General features: G+C 48.6%; 1 protein-coding gene across 1 annotated transcript in view; it reads right to left on the reverse strand.

The window, feature by feature from the left end:
* The window catches only part of LOC115271304 (zinc finger protein RFP-like), a 10,194-nt gene extending 263 nt beyond the window's left edge, over window positions 1-9,931 (reverse strand). The window contains exons 1-8 of the mRNA XM_029912879.1: window positions 9,476-9,931; window positions 7,932-8,027; window positions 4,367-4,597; window positions 3,567-3,589; window positions 2,719-2,834; window positions 1,605-1,644; window positions 1,317-1,336; window positions 2-350 (exon numbers count right to left, since the gene is read on the reverse strand). Coding sequence (XP_029768739.1) covers window positions 2-350; window positions 1,317-1,336; window positions 1,605-1,644; window positions 2,719-2,834; window positions 3,567-3,589; window positions 4,367-4,597; window positions 7,932-8,027; window positions 9,476-9,892 — 1,292 coding nt within the window. The 5' untranslated portion in view covers window positions 9,893-9,931. The remainder of the gene's footprint in view (window position 1; window positions 351-1,316; window positions 1,337-1,604; window positions 1,645-2,718; window positions 2,835-3,566; window positions 3,590-4,366; window positions 4,598-7,931; window positions 8,028-9,475) is intronic.
* Window positions 9,932-23,616: the final 13,685 nt, after the last annotated feature.

A 23,616-nucleotide genomic window follows, 5' to 3' on the forward strand; every position in this document is an offset into this window, starting at 1 on the left:
CCTGCTGGGGAACCGGCTCAGGGGCAGGAGGGTTGCAGGGGAGGTGAGAGCCCAGAACTGATCCAACACATACCCCACAGCCCAGATCCCCTCCTCAGGGCTGATCTGTCCCTTCCTCCTCACAGACTCTCTGGCCACCCCCACAAACCAGCCTCCCCCACCACCCACCTCCACCTCCCAGCAATGTCTCCCAGAGGTGAATCCCTCACAGCCCAGTACACAGGGCTCAGTGTCAAATCTTTCAGGACTGTCAGGCAGATCCTGCCATGTTTCTTCCCATCTCACGCTTTTCCAATCCTCAGACAGGACAAGTTGGGGATGAACCGTGTCTGGATCCAGAGTCACGTTCACTGGGGGGAGAGAGAATCAGAGCGTTGGAGGCAGAGCTCAGCCCCGGGGAAGGTTGGGACCATTTCTCACACTCCCCAGCAGCCCTGTTCTGGCTGGGACAGTCCTGGCCTGGATCCCAGGGAGCTGCCTTTGTCCTGGGCACCTGAGGCTGAGCAGAGATGTCACTGCAGTTCCTCACTGTTTAATAGGAATCACTTCACTTGTTTTTCATGTTTGCAGAGGCTTCAGTTCCTCCTGCTGGGGCTGCTCCATTCTCAGTGACAGAGACACAGCAAGGAAGGTGTCAGAAGCTTTTGGTGAGGAGGGATGAGAAGAGGCAGGTACCAGCTTTAAACCCCAGAGGGAAGCTCCCTTCCCTAATGCAGCCTCCACTCCAGGGTCAAGGAACAGAGAGGAAGGGGCAGCATTGCGGAGCGCCAATTAAGACCAGAGAGTGGGAGGTGGCATTCGGTGGGGTAGCCCCATCCCCAGCCCAGAGAGAAGGGAGAGGGGCCAGCGTCAGAGCGAGAGCATCTCCCCAATCCATGAAAGAGTGAGCAGCTCTAATGGGAGAGCCCAGCCCTGCCCAAAGGAACGGCAGGATGTTGGAGAAGAGTGATGGGGAGACCCCCTGCACTGGGGTGAAGGAGAGGGATCTGTCAGCACTCAGGGGAGGGAGCTCTCATTCCCCTCAATTTATATTAAAAGTCCTGTGATTGTCTATGAAAACCCCAAGGTCAGAGTTAAGGGTGTTTGGATGCTACTCTGGGAGAGTGTTTCTGATCATCAGTGTGGGCATGAATTCAGCAAAAAAGGTTGGTGTCAGGATTGTTTATGTGACCTCAGCTTCTGAGCTCCTCACTGTTTAATGGGTTTATTTTTCGGGTTGGGTGCCATGGCTGGGGTTGATTTGGTTGGTAACTTTAGCTACAATCTCATGAAGATGTTTTCATTGGAATTTTCTCATAATTTAAACACATTCTCACCCTGTCTGAACGATCCCATTTAAGCCTTGTCCTAGCCATCCCGACTTTTTTGACAAAAATGGGATGCAGAGGAACGAGCAGGGGGGCGAGTGGTGATGCCAGCCCCAAACAGGCGGGGAGGCAGAGCTCAGGCAGGGAGGAAGGCGGGGCTGAAGCTAGCAGCGATGCCAGTGCATGGGGGGCAGGCAGTGCTTGGGCAAGCAGCAACACCAGCCCTGTTGGGGTGGAGCGGGGAGGGCTCGGACTAGGCCCACACGGTGTCCTGTTTTCCCTTTGGGAAATTTTGTCAACCTACCTCTTTTTGTCGCCAGTGCAGACGGCAGAGTGTCTGAATGGGGAAAGGAGGAAAGAGATAAAACTTGTGACTCCGCTATTCAGTGGCTGCAGAGGCTGGTGCAGACCTTGGCACAGGCTGAGGAAGTTCTGAAGCCAGCCAGAGTTACATCCCTATGACAATGGGCCCTGTGTGTCTTGCCCAGTGTGCAGAGTGTCAGAGGCCCAACTTTACACTGCCCATGTCCCTCTGTGCCTCGTCCACCCCCTACCTCTTCCACCCGCCCTCACCCCCCCCACCCCATTCCCAGCCCTCTCAGGAACATGCCTTGTGCCTGCAGCTGCTGTGGAGGAGGCACAAGAGGCTCCTGTGCTGGAGGGATCCCGCACCGTGGGGGAGGGGCTTTCTCCTTCCATACAGCCCATGTGCCCAGACTAGCTGCTATACGGGACCAGAGCCCAGTGATGGGCTGAGTCCAGCTCTAACAAATGGCCTTTCATTTAGGGTCTAGATTTTGGGTGCTGACCTTAGACACCTGGGGCCTGGTTCTCAGAGGGGTTGGGCACCTGCAGCTCCCACTGACTCCACCTGCAGCTGTGGAGGCTACACAGCTCTGGAGCACCTGCCCTGCAGCTCTCTAGTTGGGAGAGAGAAACTCAGGTGCCCCAAATTAGGTCGTTTTGCTAAATTTGGGCCTGAATGTTGTGACCTTCGGTAAGTCGTGAATTTATGTAAGACATCCTGATGCCTGGGCCCCCTACATCTCCTCAGTTTATCTGCTTTCCACTAGTTATTATGTTCAGAATTGAGAATTGGTACAAGGGTCATGCAGAAGTTTGCACAGACCGAGATTGTGCGTTTATACTGACTGACTGGCAACTGGCCAGTACTTCTTTCAGTATATCTCATTTCTTACTTTCATAGTAATTGTAATTGCAAGGCATGCTTTAGATACAAATAAAGGTTTGAATTAATCAACCTGAGTAACTTCGACCCCAAGTGTGTGGCATTCTCACCCAACAATTAAATACACACATAATCTAATTATGAACCAATTGGCCAGAGATATTCTCCTCCGATAGACTCAGATGCTCATCCCAATTTCCCCTCCTAGATCCCTTCTGGTACCTTTGAACTTCCTCACAGTCTCCAATAGCGCAATAGTTTTCTGGGAGAAACCACTGACTCGCTCTTCCAGTTCAGGAGAAATCTCCTCTGGCTGTTGGAACTTCCCCTTCTCACACCTGGACGGAATAATTTCATGTGATTCTATTTCATGTATTGACTCATAAGTTCTTGCTAGTGAGCTACTTCTCTAATGGGCCTGGAGTTAGAATTCCTCGACTTCTCCCAGCCTCAGAGCAGGTGCAGCGCAGGCCATGGCAGTGAAACCTTCCCCCAAAAGGACCCATTAATATTCTTCAACTCTGACCTGGAGATACCAGCTCTGGGGATAAAAGGGGAATTGAGTCTCCATGGCCAATTCACTCCTTCGCCTCCATGCTCTGATGGACAGGAGGTTCCCAGGTGAAGTGTTGTAGAAATCTGACCACTAGGAACTAGACTGAGACACCAACTCCCCCCTCCCCAGCTCATTCCACACAGGTCTCCAAACAGTCCTCAGATGAGACAGACTCTTGGACCACTGCTACCCTGGGCTGAATGGTGACCAGGGCCCCAGCAGTGAAAGGCCCATATTCCATCCTCACTATCCTGAGGCAGCCAGTCCCCCAGGGAGGTGACATGTCTAGGAAATACTTGAGGTCAGTTTTCCCCACTGTATGGATAATTCCAGAATCTTCTATAAAAGGGTGAGAACCTCAGGATAAAATTGATCAGAGAGATTTGTATCCAGAATGTGACCTTCCCCACACATTTTGCTGTATAGCCCCTGCGAGATGCGGTGCTAACATCATCTCCAAGCTCTTTCCTAGCGTTGTGAAGTGTGAGGGGGAGTGAGAGAGAGATACACGTACCTGCTCAAGGTGCTTCTGACATCCTAGAGGAGAGAGAGCGAGAGAGTGTATTTCAGTCCCACCTGACACACCCTTAACACTCCAAAGAAGGGATTTTGGAAGTATGGGGGAAAGAGGCCATAGGCGCCAACTTCCCCTCTAGCCAGGGGGTGCTTGACCCCCCCACTCCACTCCTTCCCCCAATTCCCACACCCCGCCTCTTCCCACCCCGACCCCTCACATGCCCCGCCCCCACTCCACCCCCTCCGCCAAACCCACGCCCCCATCCCACCTCTTGCTGACCGCTTCTCCCCGCTCCGCCTTTTTCTGCTCCCTGCCCCCAAGCACGCCCCATACCCGCTCCTCCCCCGCCCTCCCAGAGCCTCCTGCATGCTGCAAAACAGCTGATTTGTGGCGGTTGGGAGGCGCTGGGAGGGAGGGGGAGGAATTGATCAGTGGGGCTGCCAGCGAGCAAGAGGTGCTGGGAGGAAGGGGGAGGGGGGAGCTTGGCTGCCCATGGGTGCTAAGCACCCACTAATTTTTCTCCGTGGGTGCTCCAGCCCTGGTGCATCCACGGAGTCAGCACCTATGAAAGAGTCCCTTCCCTGGCTCCAGGGCCATGGATTCCCTGAGCTAATGGAGCTTGTCCATCTCTAATATCAATGTGTCTGTGGCTCTGCAAAGAATAATAATAATTCACATTTCAGGAATGCACACACTGAGTTACACTGTGATCTCTGACTGCTGGACTGCTGTGCTCATGTTTTAGGAACAGTCCTGTCCCTGTATTGGGATCTGGAGTATTTCTAAATCAGTCTCACCTGCAGGAATTCACTTGTTGGCTTCTGACACTTCCCCTCCATCTCACTGAGCAGCTCACTGAGACAGGAAATCTCCTCCGAGAGTTTGGTGATATTTTCATTCTGTATCTTCACGATCTCCTCATTCAGCTCTGCCAGCTGGGCCAGCAGGAGTCGCTCTTGTTCCTCCAGGAATTGCCGCAGTTGCTGAAATTCAGACACAATCTTCTGCCTCTTGGTTAGTGTCTTTCTCTGTAACAAAAAAATAGGGAACGGGCTGGTCAGGGACATGGATGGAGCCTGGGGTCCTGTCACAGAGTGCTGAGTGTGCAGGAGGGAGAATTTCTTTGCAAATTTTAAGTCACCTGACACTGTGCAATGCCCTGTGGTTACTAGAGAGAGGATTTTCTCACACCTTTCCTTTTGGCCCCAGAATCTCATAAAGGGACATTCCCACGTCTGACACGGCTCGAATAATGTATTATTGATGGCCTCGGAGATGCAAATCCAAAACAGCAGGAGGACTCAGCCACTAGAGCTGGGTGACATTTTCTGCACTAAATTTTTTTTCCAGGGAAAAATGCAGCTTTGTCGACACTGAAACGTTTCATGAATTCCTGTCACTGTCACTCAGTTGTTTTGTTACAAAGATAAATAAATGAAAAATCAAAATATTTTCTTTTTAATTTTTTTTCCAGGATTTTAAATGTGAAATTACTTGGTGGTTGAAAATTTCCTTCTTTTTTATATAATTATATATTTTTAAAGAAATGGTCAAAATTGAAACAAAACATTTTGATTTTGTCAAAATGAAACATTTCTTTTGACCAAGAAAAAGTCAAATTTATTATTTGCTGAAAATATTATAAAAATAATTTTTGGTTCAAGCCAATTTTTTTTTTAATATCTAGCCAGGGAAAAAGATCTGGTATTTGCCCAGCTCTACTCAGAACCAGGTGGACAGAGACAGATGGGGAGAAAAAAACAGATGAAACTATGACACGAAAAACTTCAGACTCAGGCAGAGAGCTGTGCTTTTGATACTCAGTTCACATTGGGAAGATTTTTATCACAGCCACAAAAGCTAGAAATTAATTCACTAATTAAAATGAAAGCTTAGAATCTGTAGAGCAACATGTTATCCTTTTCTGGGGAGAGGATTTTTCAGGCCCTTTATATGGATGCACATATACACACACAGTATCCCAGGATCATGAAGCAATGGACAGAAGTCCACATTCCCTAAGGCCACAAAGCAATCATTCACAAGAGTGAAATGTGAAGGAAATAAGCTGTACTAAAAGATAAATTCTAATGAAAAGAAACTGACTTAACAAATAAGGAGGATGTGAACTGTAGTGAAAATAGTAAGGAGTGTAAAACAACATCTCTGGACAACACCCTCAGGCATACAAGGTGAATGACAGGAATGGGGAAATTGTCAGAGCACAAAGGGACTGTAAGTCAGAAGGGAGCGGAGGGATAGAACCCAACACATCACATGCCGGAATACATGACTGTATATAAACTGGAGCTTAAAACTGTAAACAAAGATTGCACAAGAGGATTCCCCAAGACATAACTAAACATCCTCCAAACTCTGGGCTTATAGAAGACTGAGAACTGTGAAACTGCAGAGTGACCGTGTATCAGGGGGGTTGTTCTAGTGCATTGGATTTTCTAATTCAAAATTCTGTTAGTTCATAAATATAAATAAACTGTTACCTATAAAGGGAGTCTAATTAAACTAATAGTAGCTAATATGGAGTAGATAAAAATAATAGTTTACAGTAGTTTTGGGTTACCATATTTCCACAATCAAAAAAGAGGACACTGGAGGGGAAGCCCCGCCCTAGCCCCGCCCCCATCCACTCCCTCCCACTTCCCACCCCCTGACTGCTCCCTCAGAACCCCAACCCCCCCTGCTTCTTGTCCCCTGACTGCCCCCTGCTGAGAACGCCCCACCTTAACTGCCCCCCAGGACCCTACCTGTCCCCTGACTGCCCCGACCCTTATCCACTGGCATGGGTGGCAGGGTTGTAGAAATTTTGGTGGTGCCCAGAACCGCCCCCCCACCTGCCTAAGGCTCTGGGAGGGGGGTTGGGTGGGGGGAGGAGGTCTGGCGTGCAGGTCCTGGGCTGGGGATTAGGGTGCAGGAGGGGTGCAGGGTGCAGGCTCTGGGATAGAGTTTGGGTGCTGGGTGCAGGCTCCGGGCTGGGGCAGGGGGTGGGTGTGCAGGAGGGGGTGAGGGGTGCAGGCTCTGGGATGGAGTTTGGGGGTGGGAGGCGGTGCAAAGGGCGGGGGTGCAGGCTTTGGGAGGGAGTTTGAGGGCAGGAGGGGGTGTGTGGGAAGTGGGAGGGGGTTTGGGAGGGAGTTTGGGGATAGGAGGGGATGCAGGGGTGAGGGCTGTGGGTCTGAGGATGAGGGGTTCATGATGCAGGAGGGGGCTCAGATATGGAGCAGAGGATTAGGGTGTGGGGGGATGAGGGCTCTGGCTGGGGATGAGGGGTTCATGATGCAGGAGGAGGCTCAGGGATGGAGCAGAGGATTAGGGTGCGGGGGGATGAGGGCTGGGGATGAGGGGTTTGGGGCGTTGGAGAGGCTCAGGGCTAGGGTGGAAGGGCAGGGTAAGGGCAGCCTGTCTTCCCATTAGTGGATGGGGGACGCTAGGACCCGGGGGCAGCAGACAGCAGTTGCTGCTGGCTCTGGCAGTACAAGCAGGCAAGGGAGAGGCAGGCAGGGGAGGGGCTCACGGGGGGGGACGCGCGGAGGGAGGGTGGCAGGTGGAGGCCGGGGACCCATCCAACACTCCCCCGCTCCCTGACCGCCCCCCCCCCCCCGGACTCCCCTTACCATTCTGGCTCCACGTGTAGGCAAAACACGCTGCCCGGTGGGTCGGTTTGTGTGTTACACAGGGCTGCAGACAGAGGGAGGGGGGAGCAGGGGAGGGCTCTGGCTGCTGGAGGCCAATCGGAGTGGCTCAATCGGCCCAGCCACCCAATCAGCAGCCGCACTCTGCATGGAAGGGAGGGAGGGAGGCCAGGAAGAAAAAACCCCCGGACATTTTAACCTTGTTACCAATTCCTCCCGGATGGCTATTTAGAGACGCAAAAGCCGGACATGTCCGGGGAAATACGGACGGATGGTAACCCTACAGTAGTTTATGGCAGTGGTTTTCAACATGTGGCCTGCAAACCTCTTGGGGTCCGTGGACTATGTCTAAAGGGTCCACAAAAGACTTAGACTGAAAACAGACTGACCAGAATTCAGCTATACAGACAGACAATAGATTTCCAAAGGGGTCTCTGCACCTCCATTCGAAATTTCCAGAGCGGCCCGCAAATGAAAAGAGGTTGAAAAATACTGGTTCATGGTGTAGGCCAAAGCAGTAATTCCTGTTAAAACAACTAATTTTGATTTCCTTGTGATTATTCCCCACTTAACGAATTTCTGCTTTACCCCCAAGTGATTGAGATAAAACATAATTGGGCCTCTAGATTGCCCCGGCCTCTCCTTATTGCTCTGATTCAGAACGCCCCTCCATCCGGCTCGTTAACAATGCAGGTTAATAATAACAGACACTTACCAGATATTCCTGGCTTCTCGTCTCTACACTCACTTTACATCCCAGCAGCTTTTCTCTCTCTTCCCTCAGAGTCTTCAAATGGGCCTGAATCTTTTCCTGAAGAAACAGAAAATGATTTGAGCGGTGTTATTTTTACATTTAGGAGTGAGAGTGTGTGTGGGTGGGGAGCTTTTCCAGCACAAACAAACAAACACTCTACTGATGAGTGGAGAACCCAGTAGATTTATGATATCAGATATACCAAGGAAGTGGAGTCATATTACTGGACACTGGGAGTGTTTTATTTTCAGACTCCTTGACATTGTTTGATCTTGTTTCTCCATTAATTTACACCAACATGAAACTGAGGTCAGATCGTTGGATTTTTCATTCACTATGTGAAATATCCTGTTTTTAAGAAGGTTTAACAAACAAAGTGATACAAATTCCAGAAGCCACCAGGGCTTGAAATATGGGCTGGGATTCTCAAAGGAGCCCAACTCCCACTGAATTTCAGCCCTGAACCCCTGGAGACTGGACTGCTTGGAATGAAATGGTCTGAGCATGAGGGCAAACCCTATTAGATGTGTTGATTTTTGACAAGAATGTTTGGCATTTGCGCTAGTGCTGTCCTGAACCCTTCCAGTGCTAATGCTGCCCGGCTAATGCTGCCCAGATCCCAACAAAGCTCCCAGAAGGGAGTTCTAGAGGTTTCAAAATTCTGTGCTGTGGGAAAGCAGTGTAAGGACTAGTGAATCCACTTTGGTTGGTTCTTAAGACTGACACAGGTCAGCACCGCCCAGTGGTTAGTTTTGCTCCAACACAGTCTAATCCCCATTGTATTTGGCATGTACCTGTGCTGCCTGGAGCCCTTTTGTGCATGCACTGAAAGTCCACAGGGTCTATGGAGTGTTTAGCACAAGCATCTCCTTTAGTCTTGTGCAGGCCGGCATCAGAGTTAAACTTCTCATGGAGCAACACAGGAGTTCAGAATCCCAGTGGGAAACCTCATCATCATGCTGGGCCTGGCACCTTTATCAAGGCGTCTTTTCCTCCTAATGGCCTTTCTTAATTATTGCTCAGTCAGGAGACAGCTGTATCGGAACCCTCCCAGCATTGGGTGAGGCAGGCTCGGCAGAAAATATTCCCACCCTCCCGACTGACAGGTTCTCTGAAATACTCCAGACAGGTGGAACAAGTAGGTTCATGCTGGAATCTTTCCACCAAGTTCTCTGCAGCCATAACCCCTCCGTGGAGAGCTGGACCCAACCCTGTGGGACAGGAGCTGCCACTGGGGCTGAGTATGGTGGGTGGCAGGTTCTTCACTCCCTCTTCACTCCAACGTGTAAGACTTAGGACGTTTATCGAGGGCCTCACTTCTCCACCTGCATGACCCTTTGGAGCATTCCCAGTTGCTGGGAAACCTACTTAGGCCTCAAATCCCTCGTTCTTCATCAGTGGAGGCTCATTCAGTGGCTGTCTGGGGCTCAGGGAAACCCTAATGCTGGGGGAAGGTGACTTTCCCAAGGCTCTGGCTATAAAAATAACAGTTGGTCATTTCCTACCTTGAATTCTTCGGCAGCTTCCTCTGCAGGAATCACGGTGTGATCTCTGTGCTCCTTGGATCTGTCACACACCAGGCAGATGGGGATTTCGTCCTCTTTGCAGAACAGTTTTAGAGGCTCCTTGTGTTTCTCACACAGTCTCACTGGTTCTGGTTCCTTTCCTGTCTGCAACCTGAGTTCTCTGGCTACTTCCACAATATTCCTGAGCTGCCTGTTCAGCCTGAGGTTCCTCTGGGGAAAGATCTCTCTGCACTGAGGGCAGGAGACATCTGTATCAAATTCCCCCCAGCACTGAGTGATGCAGGCTCGGCAGAAATTGTGATCACAGTCTAGAGACACCGGATCTTTAAAATACTCCAGACAGATGGGACAGGTCACTTCATCCTGGAGAGTTTTTGCTGGATTTGCAGCAGCCATGGCTTCTAATGCAGGAAAGAGATGAGAGAGGAGTTTAATTTCACTTCCTTCTGCTCAGAAATGGGTTGATTGATGTTTGCATTTTTATTAGGCGTTTCTTTTCTGGGTGCGGTCACATGTGTTTGTTTTTTGTGGACTGTAAAGAATCTTTGAATGAAGTGTGATGAGTAGGGCCCTACCAAATTCACGGCTGTGAAAAATGCGGCATGGACCATGAAATCTTGCTATTGTAGGGGAGAGGCAGGGCTGGGGGCACCTACCATGCACTAGTTACCAGCTGCTAGTCCCAGCCTACTTTCTCTTCTTCCAAAGCCGTCTCAGACTCACCTCTGGGAACCTCTCCTGGCTGCAGGAAACTCCATGGCTGCTGGCTGAAAGCCCAGCTCTGAAGGTAGTGCAGAAGTGAGGGTGGCTGTCAATCCCCAACCAGAGTGGAAGACTTCTGGGAACACCCAAACTTATGGTACCTCCCCCCCCCGACCCTCAGTTCTTCACTGCTGCTGGTGGGGGACACCACTATTTACCTCTCTCCATTCTGAAAACTGACCATTTATACCTACCCTTTGTTTCCTATCTTTTAACCAGTTACCAATCCATGAGAGCACCTTCCTCTTATCCTGTGGCAGCTTACTTTGCGTAAGAGCCTTTGGTGAGGGACCTTGTCAAAAGCTTTCTGAAAATCTAAGTACACTATATCCACTGGATCCCCTTGGTCCACATGTTTGTTGACTCCCTCAAAGAATTCTAGTAGATTGGTGAGGCATGATTTCCCTTTACTAAAACAATGTGGACTCTTCCTCAACAAAGTATGTTCATCTATATGTCTGACAATATTGTTCTTTATTATAGTTTCAACCAGTTTTCCCGGTACTGAAGTCAGGCTTACAGGCCTGTAATTGTCGGGATCACCTCTGGAGCCCTTTTTAAAAATTGGTGTCACATTAGCTATTCTCCAGTTATTTTGAACAGAAGCTGATTTAAATGATAAGTTACAGACTATAGTTAGTAGTTTTGCAATTTCACATCTGAGTTCCTTCAGAACTCTTGGGTGAATACCATCTGGTCCTGGTGACTTATTACTGTTTAATTTATCAATTTGTTCCAAAACCTCCTCTAATGATACCTCAATCTGGGACAGTTCCTCAGATCTGTCACCTAAAAAGAATGGCTCACATCCTCAGCTGTGAAGACCGATGCAAAGAATTGGTTTCTCCGCAATCAACTTCGCTGATATAAAGCAAAGTTAAGTCGTAAGCAAGAGGCAGGCCCTGCTCGCAAAATTTGGCAAGCACAGGACTGATGTTGCAGAAACACATATTCCTAAGAGGTGCTGGGCACAGAGCACTCACGCAGGCACATTCCAGAAGGGTGGTACCAGAACATCCAGATACCAACACATTCCCCAAAGAGAACAGGAACACACTGATCCCTCCTATAGATAAGGTCAGGATGACAGCATGATGGATAGAGATATTTTAATCAAACCGGCATATACAAGGCAATGGGTGGCACCTTGATACGTCAGAGGCAATACGCAACTTGTTTGTATCGGTGTATACAGATGTATCTCAGAAGGAGTGTCTGTGACCAGACTAGGGAGCAGTGGAAAGTCCCACCACTGACTGAGCTACATCCATTGTCACGAGCATAGTTGTCTTAGTCTCCTTGTAGAATCTGCCAGGTGATATTACTGTGCTTCGTCGACAATATGCCTGGCCGGGTGCTTTCACTGAAAACCGAGTCTGTGGATTTATGGGGTAGTTTAATTAAGCTCTGCTGTCTCTGCTATCTGCGCAGAGCTGGGACAGCACACTGAATAAACACACGCAGCCAACATCTGACCACACCTATGACGGTGAAATTGACCAAAATGGACCCTGAATGTGGTAGGGCCCTACAGATGAGTCCAAATTGACATGAACTCCTCCAAAATGTTGCAGATACCCCACTGCCCTGCAGCCTGCCCTGTCCTCTAGTCACTCGCTTGTAAAAATTAGAGCTGGTGAAAAAAATTTCGAATGGAACAATTTTTCTATCAGAAAATGCCATTTTTTGAAATCCAAACTTTCCATGGGAACATGTCCACTTGGATGATTTTTTCCAGTGAAGCATTTCAATAAGGTTTGTGACACTGTATGGAATATTTGGGACCCTTTATGATATTATTGATACAAAAATTATAAAAGTGCAATGAATCTTACCAGATATACCCTGTAATGTATCAGTGGGAATCACATTTATATGTTTGTATCATGAGTTAGGAATATGGGTTGTAGCCCACGAAAGCTTATGCTCTAATAAATTTGTTAGTCTCTAAGGTGCCACAAGTACTCCTGTTCTTTTTGCGGATAAAGACTAACACGGCTGCTACTCTGAAACGTGAGATCTATCTGTATTTCGAACTTGTGCTGTGTATCTGGGTGACACCCCCAGAGAGATTGGCATCAGCACTAGTTAGCCTGTTCGATGGCCCATCAGCTGTACAATGGATCCATTGAAAAAAGCCAGGGGCTACACCTGATGAGTCAGCAAGACATGTAGGAGCATGCCTATGGAAGAGAACTCTTAAGGCATTTCCATGCCATGTGCTTTGAAGCTTGTGTTTGGGACACAGGAAGTACAAACCACATGGCAAAAAGAATATAAAAAGCAGCTGCATCATCTCCATTTTGTCTTCAATAATCCTGCTTCCTACCTTTCGACCAACTTCTCTACAAATTGAAGCTCTGAACAAAGGTCTGAATGACCTATCCAAGCTGTGGATGTGTTCCAGAGGGACTCTCAAGACAGCAAAATCACCAATACTGCTAAGATCCTGATATGTGGACTTGGCAGTCAGTATGCACCTGATTGCTTTACCATGTAACAACTCTCTTCTTGTTCTTTCCTTTTCTTTTCTTTTATAATAAACCTTTAGTTTTACACACTAAAGGATTGGCTGGCAGCTTGATATTTCGGGTAAGATCCAAACTAATATTGACCTGGCAATGTGACTGACCCTTTGGGGTTCAGAAGAACATTTTCTATAGTGAGCAGATTTTCAAATAACTTCTCATTGTACTGGATCTAGGTGCTGATTGGGAGCCAGAGAACTGGAATGCAGTAAAGCGGGCTCTGTGATTTCATTTTTTCAGCTTCTTGATAACCAGTGTGGGGGATCAGGAGCACCGTTTGTGACTGGTTGGTGACTCTAACTTCATTGTTAATCACCAGTTTTTGGAGAATCTGCTCTCCTTTTTCAGCCTGCCCTGACCTTGGCATTTTCACCCTGGGCTGCCCCAGGCACCCCGGGTCGCAAAGTTAAAATGTTCCCTTTTGATTTTTCAGTTTGGAACAACTTTGTCTCAAAGTTTATTTTACATTACATTATCAATTATAATGTAAAATCAAAAAGTCAAAATCAGACTAGAACTGTAGAATTTTACTGAAATTAAACATTTCAGTTCACCCCAAATTATTAGTTTTTATTTAGTGTTGCAGGGAGGTATTTTTTCATTCTGATTCAGTACAAAAAATAAAAACGGAATTTCCCTCAAAATGGACATTCTGGTTCCTGCACCGCTCCAATGCAAAGCAGCAACTCCTTCTACGTTACTAGACATATCCAGCACACGAGCCACATAGACAGCAACATCTAAAGACCTGTGACTGAACTCCTGTGCTCACATCTCTAGCTACTCCTTTGCACCTCCTTCAGTGAGACAGCCATGGAATCCTTTCCAGTAATTACACTGTGTGCAGATCTGATCACCCCATCTCAAAAAAGATTTATTGGAATTGGAAAAGGTACAGAAAAGGACAACAAAAATGATTTGGGGTATGGAACAGCTTCTGTATGAGGAGAGATTAATAAGACTGGGACTTTTCAGCTTGGAAAAGAGACAACTAAGGGGGGATATGATAGAGGTCTATAAAATCATGACTGGTGTGGAGAAAATAAATAAGGAAGTGTGATTTACTCCTTCTCATAACACAATAGCTAGGGGTCACCAAATGAAATTACTAGGCATCAGGTTTAAAGCAAACAAAAGGAAGTATTTCTTCATACAATGCACGGTCAATCTGTGGAACTCTTTGCCAGAGGATGTTGTGAAGGCTAAGACTATAACAGGGTTCAAAAAAGAACTAGATAAGTGACTGGATGATAGGTCCATCAATGGCTATGAGCCAGGATGGTCAGGGATGGTGCTAGCCTCTGTTTGCCAGAAGCTGGGAATGGACGACAGGGGATGGATCTCTTGATGATCACCTGCTCTGTTTATTCTCTCTGGGGCACCTGGCACTGGGCACTGTCGGAAGACAGGATACTGGGCTAGTTGGACCATTGGTTTGACCAAGTGTGGCCATTCTTATATTTTTATGTTCACTTCAAGAATCAAATCAGCATATGCATTTCTCAGGAAAATCTCTTTGGAGAGGTAGAAATGGTGAGAACATGAACCCGCCCTCCTGGAAAGTTCCATTTTTCAGTGAAAAACTGAATAGTGAAATATTTTTGTCAAAATGCAAAATATTGCAATTTGGAAATGTCACTGTGGTACCTGAAAGGACCTGTTCAGGTTTCTCAGGCTTCCATTCTCCTGTACAGACCAGGGATCTTGATAAAACGATATAAATGGGAGCCTAAGTCTCCCCTGGCACAGCCACCGTCAACCCACCACCGGATGCCTGGGCCATGGTGGCTCCACGTGCGCTCTGCCTCTTCCCCTCCCTGCTCCCCAAGGCCCCCACCACCTGCTGCTGCCTGGTGAGTGCCTCCTCTCCTCCATTCCTCCCTTCTCTCCGGAGGTCCCTGCCACTCGCTGCGTCCCTCCTCTCCACCCCCCTTCCCATGAGATCCCTGCCACCTGCGCATCCCTCCTCATCCCCATGCAAGCAGCGGGGGCTTTGGAGGGTGAAGGAGAGGAGAGATGTGGCACGCGGTGGGGGCCGCATGGGGGGGAGAAGAGAAGGGACACGGCAAGCGGCAGCGGGGAAGCTGAGCTGGGAGGGGGCCGAGTGGGGCTTGGGATGGAGCAGAGCTGGAGTGTGGGCAGGGCCTCGGGTGGAAGAGGCGGGACAGGGAGCTAGCCTCCCCCAGAGGAAGCTTCACCTGCCCTCCATGAATCTCCCATGATGCACCATGGTTTCTTCTCTTGGTGAGACATTGCATCATGGGTATCCCATGGCCACAGTGCCTCATGGGAGATGAAGTCCATCTGGGGAACCTAGCCCATACAGTAAAATAGGGACATGAAGCAACCATGTGACATCTCCCATGTGACATGGTAGTTGCATGTCCATTTATTTATTTATTTTGCTTTTCTGATTAAATAATTCTGTTTTGAAGCATTTTTTTATTTAAAAAAATGGAAAGTGACACTTTTTCTGAACATATTAGTTTAATCCAAACCCCAGTTTTCCAACAAAATCCACAACATTTTCAAGCAGCCTTAATCACAGGGACATCACATGAGCCCTTCCATTGATTATCTAGCTGTGCCAAGCACTTTTCTCTTCTCTCATAGCTCACCAAGGGGCTATCATGTTCTAAGTTAGCGGTTCTCAAACTTTAGCACCCAAGGACCCCCATTTTGACTTAAAATTTTTCACGGATCCCCAAGCCCCAGGCCCTGCCCCCACTCCACCCTTTCCTCTAAGGCCCCACCCCTGCCCCACTTCTTTCCACTCCCACTCCACCCTGCCCCACCTCTGTCACTCTGTCACTGACCTGAGTACTTAGGGGCTGGTTCTCCAAGGGGCTGGGCACCTGCAGCGCCCACTGACTCCGGCTGCAGCTGTGGATGCAGGTGGAACACGTGCCCTCAAGTCCTGTATTTCGAAGAGATAAACTGAGACAGCCAAAATTAGGCCATTGTTGTAAATTTAGGCCTTAACGACTTGGCCATTAACAACAGTGTGTGGGCTAAGCCTCATTGTAAGTCACTATTTATTCTTGATCACGACTTGATCACATGGTTGCAAGCAGAGACCTAGCAGTGAACGGCCCATGTTATATCCCTAATGTCTAGATGCAGCTGGTCCCCCAGGGATGTAACAACAAGTTCAGGAGTACTTGTGGCCCCTTAGAGACTAACAAATTTATTTGAGCATAAGCTTTCATGAGCTACAGCCCACTTCATCGGATGCATAGAATGGAACATATAGTGAGGAGATATATATGCACATACAGAGAACATGAAAAGGTGAGAGTTGTGCTACCAACTCTAAGAGGCTAATTAATTAAGAGAAAAAACTTTTGTAGTGATAATCAAGATAGCCCTCAACTATCAACCTCCTCCCAAGGCTATGGCTGATCTGTCCCTTCCTTCTCACAGACTCTCTGGCCACCCCCACAGCCCAGCCTCCCCCTTCCCCTACCTGCACCTCCCAGCAATGTCTCCCCGAGGTGAATCCCTCACAGCCCAGCACCCAGGGCTCAGAGTCAAATCTCTCAGGGGTGTTGGGCAGTTGCTGCCGTGTGCATAGGTGCCAACTTTCTCTGGCGCTGGTGGGTGCCTGCGCCCCCCCACCCCTTTTCCCGCCCCGGCCCCGCCCCGACTCCACCTCTTGGCCCCACCCCCATTCCAACCCTGTCCCCAAAGTCCCTGCCCTAACTCCACCCCTTCCCTGCCCCTATTGGATCCCTTCCCCAAATTCCTGCCCCGGCCCTGCCGCTTCTCCCAGCGCACCGCGTTCCCCCTCCTCCACTCTCCCTCTCTGCCCCGCGAATTAGCTGTTTTGCAGCGCAAGCACTGGGAGGAAAGGGGGAAAAGCAGGACGCTTGCGGAGGAGGCAGAGGCAGAGGTGAGCTGGAGTAGGAGGGTGGGGCAGGGCCACGGGGAGCTGCTGGTGGGTGCTGAGCACCCACCAATTTTTTTCCGTTGGCGCTCCAGCCCCGGAGCACCCACGGAGTCGGCACCTCTGGCCATGTGTCTCCCCATCTCACACTTTTCTGATCCTCAGACAGGACAAGTTTGGGATGAGCCGTGTATGGATCCAGAGTCATATTCGCTGGGGACAGAGAGAATGGGAGCGTGAGGGTCAGAGCTCAGCCCTGGGGTGAAATTTGATGGTGTCAGTGATAGGATCTGCCCCAGCTGGAGAGTGACTCAGGGAATCTCCTTCCTCCAGGATGTATCCCTAATGGTCTCAGCACAGTGCTGGGGAGAGTCACGCCCCTGGTAGAGACGGGCCAGTGAAAGTATCAGCTGTGCCAGGCCTGAGATTCAGAATCTTTCCCCTCCTGCCCCCACCTCACCCTGGGGAAGGGACTAGAGACTCTGGGAGCCCCAGCAGATGGTACAACTCAGTGAATATTGAGAGAGCTCCCCTCCCCCTCCCCACCTTAAATCTCATTGTGTCCCAGCTGCCCCTGTGCTGGACTTTGCTATGGAGCCTCCCCACTGCACCTGGCCTGCTCTGAAATGTCACAGCTCGGACAGGAACAGGCCACATGGTACCAGGATTGAACATATCCAGAATTTCACTGCTCAGCAGCAGTCACAGCACAAAAGTACATTAGCATGAGGCAGGGAGTGAGGGGTCAAAACAAGGGAAGGGGAATGAGGTGGTGGAATGAGGCAGAAGCTACAAGTGTGGGGGGAGGTGTAGAATAGGTGGCTGGTGGAAAGAGGGAGAGGGTCATGCTAGTGATGGGGAGGCTAAAGTGACGTCCTGTTTACCAGAGACAGGAGAATTCTGGGATCATGGTGGATAGAGAGAGGAGAAAAGAGTCAAGCTCAGAACTCCAATCACAGGAGATCCCGGATCTGTACAATGGAACCAGGAGAGCCCCTGTCTGGGATCAAGGCTTTGTTCCTCTGCTTGAGACTGGAGCAAGGATTGCACATAGACACAGTCCCTGCTCACCTACTCTGTGTGAAGGCACTGCAGAGCTACTGGCTTAGTTGCTTTCTTTATAGGGGAGAAGATGAAGGAAGAAACAGAGATACCGGAGACAGGCCAGCAGCAGAGGGAGATAAAACAAACTCCCCCTGGAGAAGTGGCTGTGGAGGTGCATGTCCCACTGGATCTGTACAATGAGTGGGAGCTGCTATCACAGATCTCTGCGGGGTGCAGTGCACATGCGGGCGGTGGAGGGGCAGGAAAAGTAGATGCAATAGGATGTAGATTCATTATGGTGTGGTAGGACATAGGCACAAGCCCTGCCTCTCCTCATGATGTGCTGTGAGGTGCAGGGTGCTGGGGAGGTCTACCTTGAACTATCACATCCACTCCCAAATTCAAGGAAAAAGAGGAACATTGTCTCATGGGAACTGATATTTGGACATTGATAAAATGTGATGTTTAATTATCTTCTTCTACAGCTCTTCTCCACCCTAAAACCAACCATATAATTAGAGATGAGAGCAGATGTGAACAAGTATTGCATGATTCAGTATTGTACAAACTAATACACTGAGAAAAAAAGAAAGTTATAAGTTCTTCCAGAAGTATACTGGAATATAAAGCATTAGAACCTCCACTAGGTTCCATGAGTGTTTCTCTCCAAGGGTGTAGCTTCACTGCAGAGTTAGTCCAGGATCTTGCCTGGCTGTTGCTCCAACCTGTTTACTGCCCAGGCACAAAAATTCGGACTCAGGTTTGATGGTGCCTTAAACCCAGGGTTAGTGGAAAGGCTTGGAGTATAGGGAATAGCCCAGGTTCTGCTTTAACTCAGGTTGGTTACCTGCCCACTTTGCAGTGTGGATGGAGGCTGATCACTTCATGGGGTGATAGTCCTCCAGTGCCTTCCCACAATTCCTCCTGGGCCGTATTTTCTTGGCCACTACCTACACCCTTCTTCTGCACTGGAAGCCACCTTCCCGTTTATAGACACCAGTTCATGGTTTAAACATTGCATGTGGTCTGCTACAATTCTACGGCACTTCCATAGTACTTACAGTTGGTCTGGCTACTTCCACCTTTGCATGTTCTCTGTATGTATAAATATCTTCTTGCTGTATGTTCCATTCTATGCATCCGATGAAGTGGGCTGTAGCCCACGAAAGCTTATGCTCAAATAAATTTGTTAGTCTCTAAGGTGCCAGAAGTACTCCTGTTCTTTTTGCAGATACAGACTAGCACGGCTGCTACTCTGAAACTTGTACAGAGATGTCATCTGAGAGATCATCCTTCCGGCATGCTGCCAGCTGGTCAGGTACTGAAGTGAGGATCCTGGTGGACCTCTGGTGCAAGCTCAGTAACACCCACAATTTGGGGAGGGATGGAGCCAAAATCTGCTGTTTGAGGAGGATGTCTCCAAGATGCTGGCAACGAAGAGATTTCAGCAGAGGGAATCACAGTGCAGGGAGAAAATCAAATTCCTCAGAACCACAAAAAACCAAGGATCACATCCCCCAGCCTGACAACTCACTGGGAATGAGTCCTTCCTATCAGGACCTGGACCAGGCACTTGGCACTGCCCCAAGCAGAGCCCCCTTTCCCCTGGATGGGCTTTTGACTATGGATGTTGCTGGTGCTCGACCAGGCAAAGTGGGACCACAGGAGCTAGAGTAAACGTCACATGCTTTGTGGCATAGCCAGAATGACCTGAAGCCTGAATCCCAGGACCTCTTCAGGAAGGAGATGGGAGAATGGATCAGGAAGGGTGAAGAAGAGAGACCGGCATTTTAGCAGCTGGGGAAGATACAAGCTGCCATTTTTGATATGGTTAGGGGGAATATTACAACGGTTTAGGACCAATCTCATTGCTGTCCTAGGGATGCTATGTGCTGGGCGGTCAGCTTTGATAACAAAGCTTCAACTGAGGGCAGAAGAGCCCTCCATTTTCCCTGCTCCCGCTTTCTTGTCCCCTCCTCCCTGGCCATATGAATTCCAAGTTGGGGGGAGGGGGGCAGTAGGGTGACCAGACAGCAAGTGTGAAAAATCGGGACGGGGTGGGGGGTAATAGGAGCCTATATAAGAAAAAGATCCAAAAATCGTGACTGTCCCTATAAAATCAGGACATCTGGTAACCCTAGGGGGCAGTAGAAGGGGGAATATACACAAAACAAGTGATGTATTGTGGCACCCTCTGCTGCATGCATCCAAGCAATACAACCAGCAACGCAAACCTAGGGAAAAGGGCAGCAGAAGCATAGATATAGATATAGTAGGGACTTTACCTAGGTATATTTAATCCTGACTCAGTGCGGGTGGGAGGGGTGGTCTAGATGACCTCTTCAGATCCCTTCCAGCCCTACATTTCTATGACCTCACACTGACATGAGCAATAAAAGATTTCTGGAGGCAGCTTAGCTAGCAAGTCCCATGCGACACCCTGGGTGAGTACAGCACCATTGTGGACACAGCAACACGGGCATGACTTGGGTGGGGCTTTGCAGTGGGGACACTCATACCTGGGTGATACTAACCCAGTTGCTCAGACACAGGTGTAGATCACCAGGTCTAACTCTTCAATGAATACGGGCCTCTAGTGACTACAGGTTTAAAATACTTTTCTATTATAAGAAGTCCCATTACTTATGTAAATATTAACACATTACAATTGCAGTTTCCCCACTGACACACTGCAGTTATGTTGCAAAATAGCTGGTAATAAAGGCCTGATCATTCAACCATTGAGGTCAATAGCAAATCTCCCATTTAGTTCAGGGGAAGCAAAACTAAATGCATTGGTCCTGATTTTACTAAGACAGATTAACGTACTTAAGTTTGTATAGCTAGTGGGTCCCGCAGGGGTCTGTCCTCAGTCTGGTACTATTCAGTATTTTCATTAATGACTTGGACAATGGAGTGGTGAGTATGCAGTCGGGAGTAGATCTTAGGGAAAACTAAGAGTAGATAAGATCCGGAATAGGCTTCCAAGAGTGGTTGTGGAATCCCATCACTGGAGGTTTTTAAGAACAGGTTGGACAAACACTTGTCAGAGATGGTCTAGGGAAGGGATCGGTCACGTCTGCAGGTTTGGCTGATCACAGCTCCCACTGGCCGCGGTTCGCCGTTCCAGGCCAATGGGGGTGGTGGGAAGTAGTGGCCAGCACATCCCTCAGCCCGCGCTGCTTCCCGCAGCCCCCAATGGCCTGGGACGGTGAAGTGCGGCCAGTGGGAGCCGCGATTGGCTGAACCTGGGGATGCAGCAGGTAAACAAACTGGCCCGGCCCACCATGGTGCTTACCCTGGCGAGCCGCGTGCCAAAGGTTGCCGATCCCTGGTCTAGGAGTTTACTTGGTTCTGCCTCAGCACAGTGGGCTGAACTTGATGACTTCAAGGTCCCCTGCAGCCCTACATTTCTATGCTTCTATGTTTATAGGTAGTTCCACTCAGTTCAATGGGTTCTACTCAGACACAGAAAATAAAACATGAGGCTAGAGAAATAATAAAAGGTCATTTTAAAAAGAAAACTTGTTTTTCTCAGAGAAAAACATTTTGTGTTTGTTTTTGTTTTTTAGGGTTCTCCCCGCCCAAAATTGTCAGTACTATGATCATTTTCTGTCTTTTGTGAAATATTTTGATGGTTTTTTTCCCAAATCAAATACATTATTAATAAGATCTTTTTTCATTTATCAAGTTTTTTATTTTAGTAAACAAAAAGTGTTGATCAGAATTTAAAATAAATAAATAAATAAATAAAAAATACCCAAACAAATGAATAGGTCATTTTCAAGCATTTGAAATTAAAACCTTTGTGAAATTTTTAAAATATTTTGCAAAGCTAGTTTTCCAGGTTAAGTGCATGAAACTCTGCAGGGTCACAACCTTAATTATTTGTAAAGATTTACAATTATGGAGAAAAATTAAGTTACAAATACATATACTTAGATAAAATGACTTGTCTATTTGCTATTTTTTGGTTAATAGAAACAAATCTATTTAGAGATATTGAAGTGTTACCACAAAGGTGAAAAGGTTTCATTTTCCTCTTTTATATATTCCATGTCTTTATTACATTGGTTGTCAACATTAACGTAAAGTCTGAGTGATTATTTCTATACAAGTTGCTGTTTTCTTTATATGACATTTATCTTGTGTCATTTCTCAGTAGTGTCAGTACTAAAGTTAAGACTGAGAACTCATTTCTATATAAACCTCTTTCTTTTAATTGTATGTTGCTTTTTGAAGAGTCTCTTTTGGTGTGATAATCAGTCTTAGCCTTCCCCACATTAATAAAAATAAATAAAAACTAAAGAAACACACAAGCATGCACACAAACAAACCAAAATTCCCACTCCAATCAAGCTATAGCTGCGTACAAAGTTGTAGCTGTGGAAAGAGGAGAAATGACACTTACCAAGTGCTGCCATAAGTTTCTCTTTAAAAAAGGACAGAAATAAATATAAATGATTATTCAGAACTTCTTTCTGCATTGGTACACGGTTAAAGGATTTAATCTGATATGTATGAGATTCACCAGGCATTTTTAGGGCTGTGTCTGAGTTATGTGAATGATGGGCAGAAAGATTTTACAGTCAATGAGTTTTGACATTGATGACTCAAAAAGAACTTTGTTTTGAAGCTTTACAATGGCTGTACATTGGTTTCCTCTCTGCAGATTACAGGCATTTATTTACTGCCCTTCCACAGAGGCACTTCTATCGGGCTTAGCCCCCAAGGGTATGTCTACACTGCAATAAAAGGCCAGAGGTTGGCCTGGATCAGCAGACTCAAGCTCATGGGACTTGGGCTGCCTGGCTATAAAATCACAGTGCAGACACATCTGAGCTTGGGCTGGAGCTCCAGCCTGAGCCCTAATGTCTTCACTGAGATTTTATAACCCTGTGAGCCCGGGTCAGCTGGCTCAGGCCAGCCATGGCTGTGCCGCACTTTTGTCACAGTGTAGACATACCCTTGGGGTACATCTGACCAGCATAAATACCCCGTGGAGGAGTGTCAGAGCTTGGGTCAACTCAGTGGGGTCACACTGCAGGGCTAAAAATACACCTCTACCTCGATATAATGCTGTCCTTGGGAGCCAAAAAATCTTACCGCATTATAGGTGAAACTGCATTATATCGAACTTGTTTTGATCCGCCTGAGTGCGCAGCCCCGCCCCCCACCCCGGAGCGCTGCTTTACCGCGTTATATCCAAATTTGTGTTATATTGGGTTGTGTTATATCGGGGTAGAGGTGTAGCAGTGTAGACCTGGCCAGCCCAAGTGGGAACCCGAAGGTCTACACTTCTCCCTTTAGCCCTGCAGCATGGGCCCTGTGAGCCAAAGTCAGTTGATCTGGGCTCTAAGACTGGCTGCTGCAGTTGTTTGGTTTTGTTTTTGCTTGTAGACATGCCCATAGTGTCAGAGTGCATTGTACCTTAGGCAGGGCCGGCTCTAGGCACCAGCGCTCCAAGCATGTGCTTGGGGCAGCACTTTCCAAGGGGCGGCACTCCAGGCCCCCCCTTTTTTTTTCTTGGGGCACAAAAAGCCGGGAGCCGGACCTGAACCAAGATCTTCCCTGTCAGCTGAGACTTTCAGGCTGCGCTGGAACTGACACTGCAGTTCTGGATGCAGTCACTAGACGGCGCTCATGGCAGCCTGAGTCGCACAGGCTGGACTGCAGTTCAGGCTGCCCGGCCGCTGGAGAGCCGGAGCATCATCCCCCGGAGCTGAGCCCGGGCTGAGGTGGCGACAGGGCCGGCTCTGGCTTTTTTGCCGCCCCAGGCAAAAAAGCCGCCGGCCGGGGCGGCCGGAACCCCGGCGGGGGCGGAGGGCGCCGGGGGAGGCGGAGGGCGCCGGGGGGGGCGGCCGGAGCCCCGGCGGGGGCTCGGCTCTCCCCCCGGCGGC

This window comes from Terrapene carolina, unplaced genomic scaffold (genome assembly GCF_002925995.2).
Source record: "Terrapene carolina triunguis isolate 2854851 unplaced genomic scaffold, T_m_triunguis-2.0 Scaffold344, whole genome shotgun sequence".
In the NCBI taxonomy this organism is placed as follows: domain Eukaryota; kingdom Metazoa; phylum Chordata; order Testudines; family Emydidae; genus Terrapene; species Terrapene triunguis.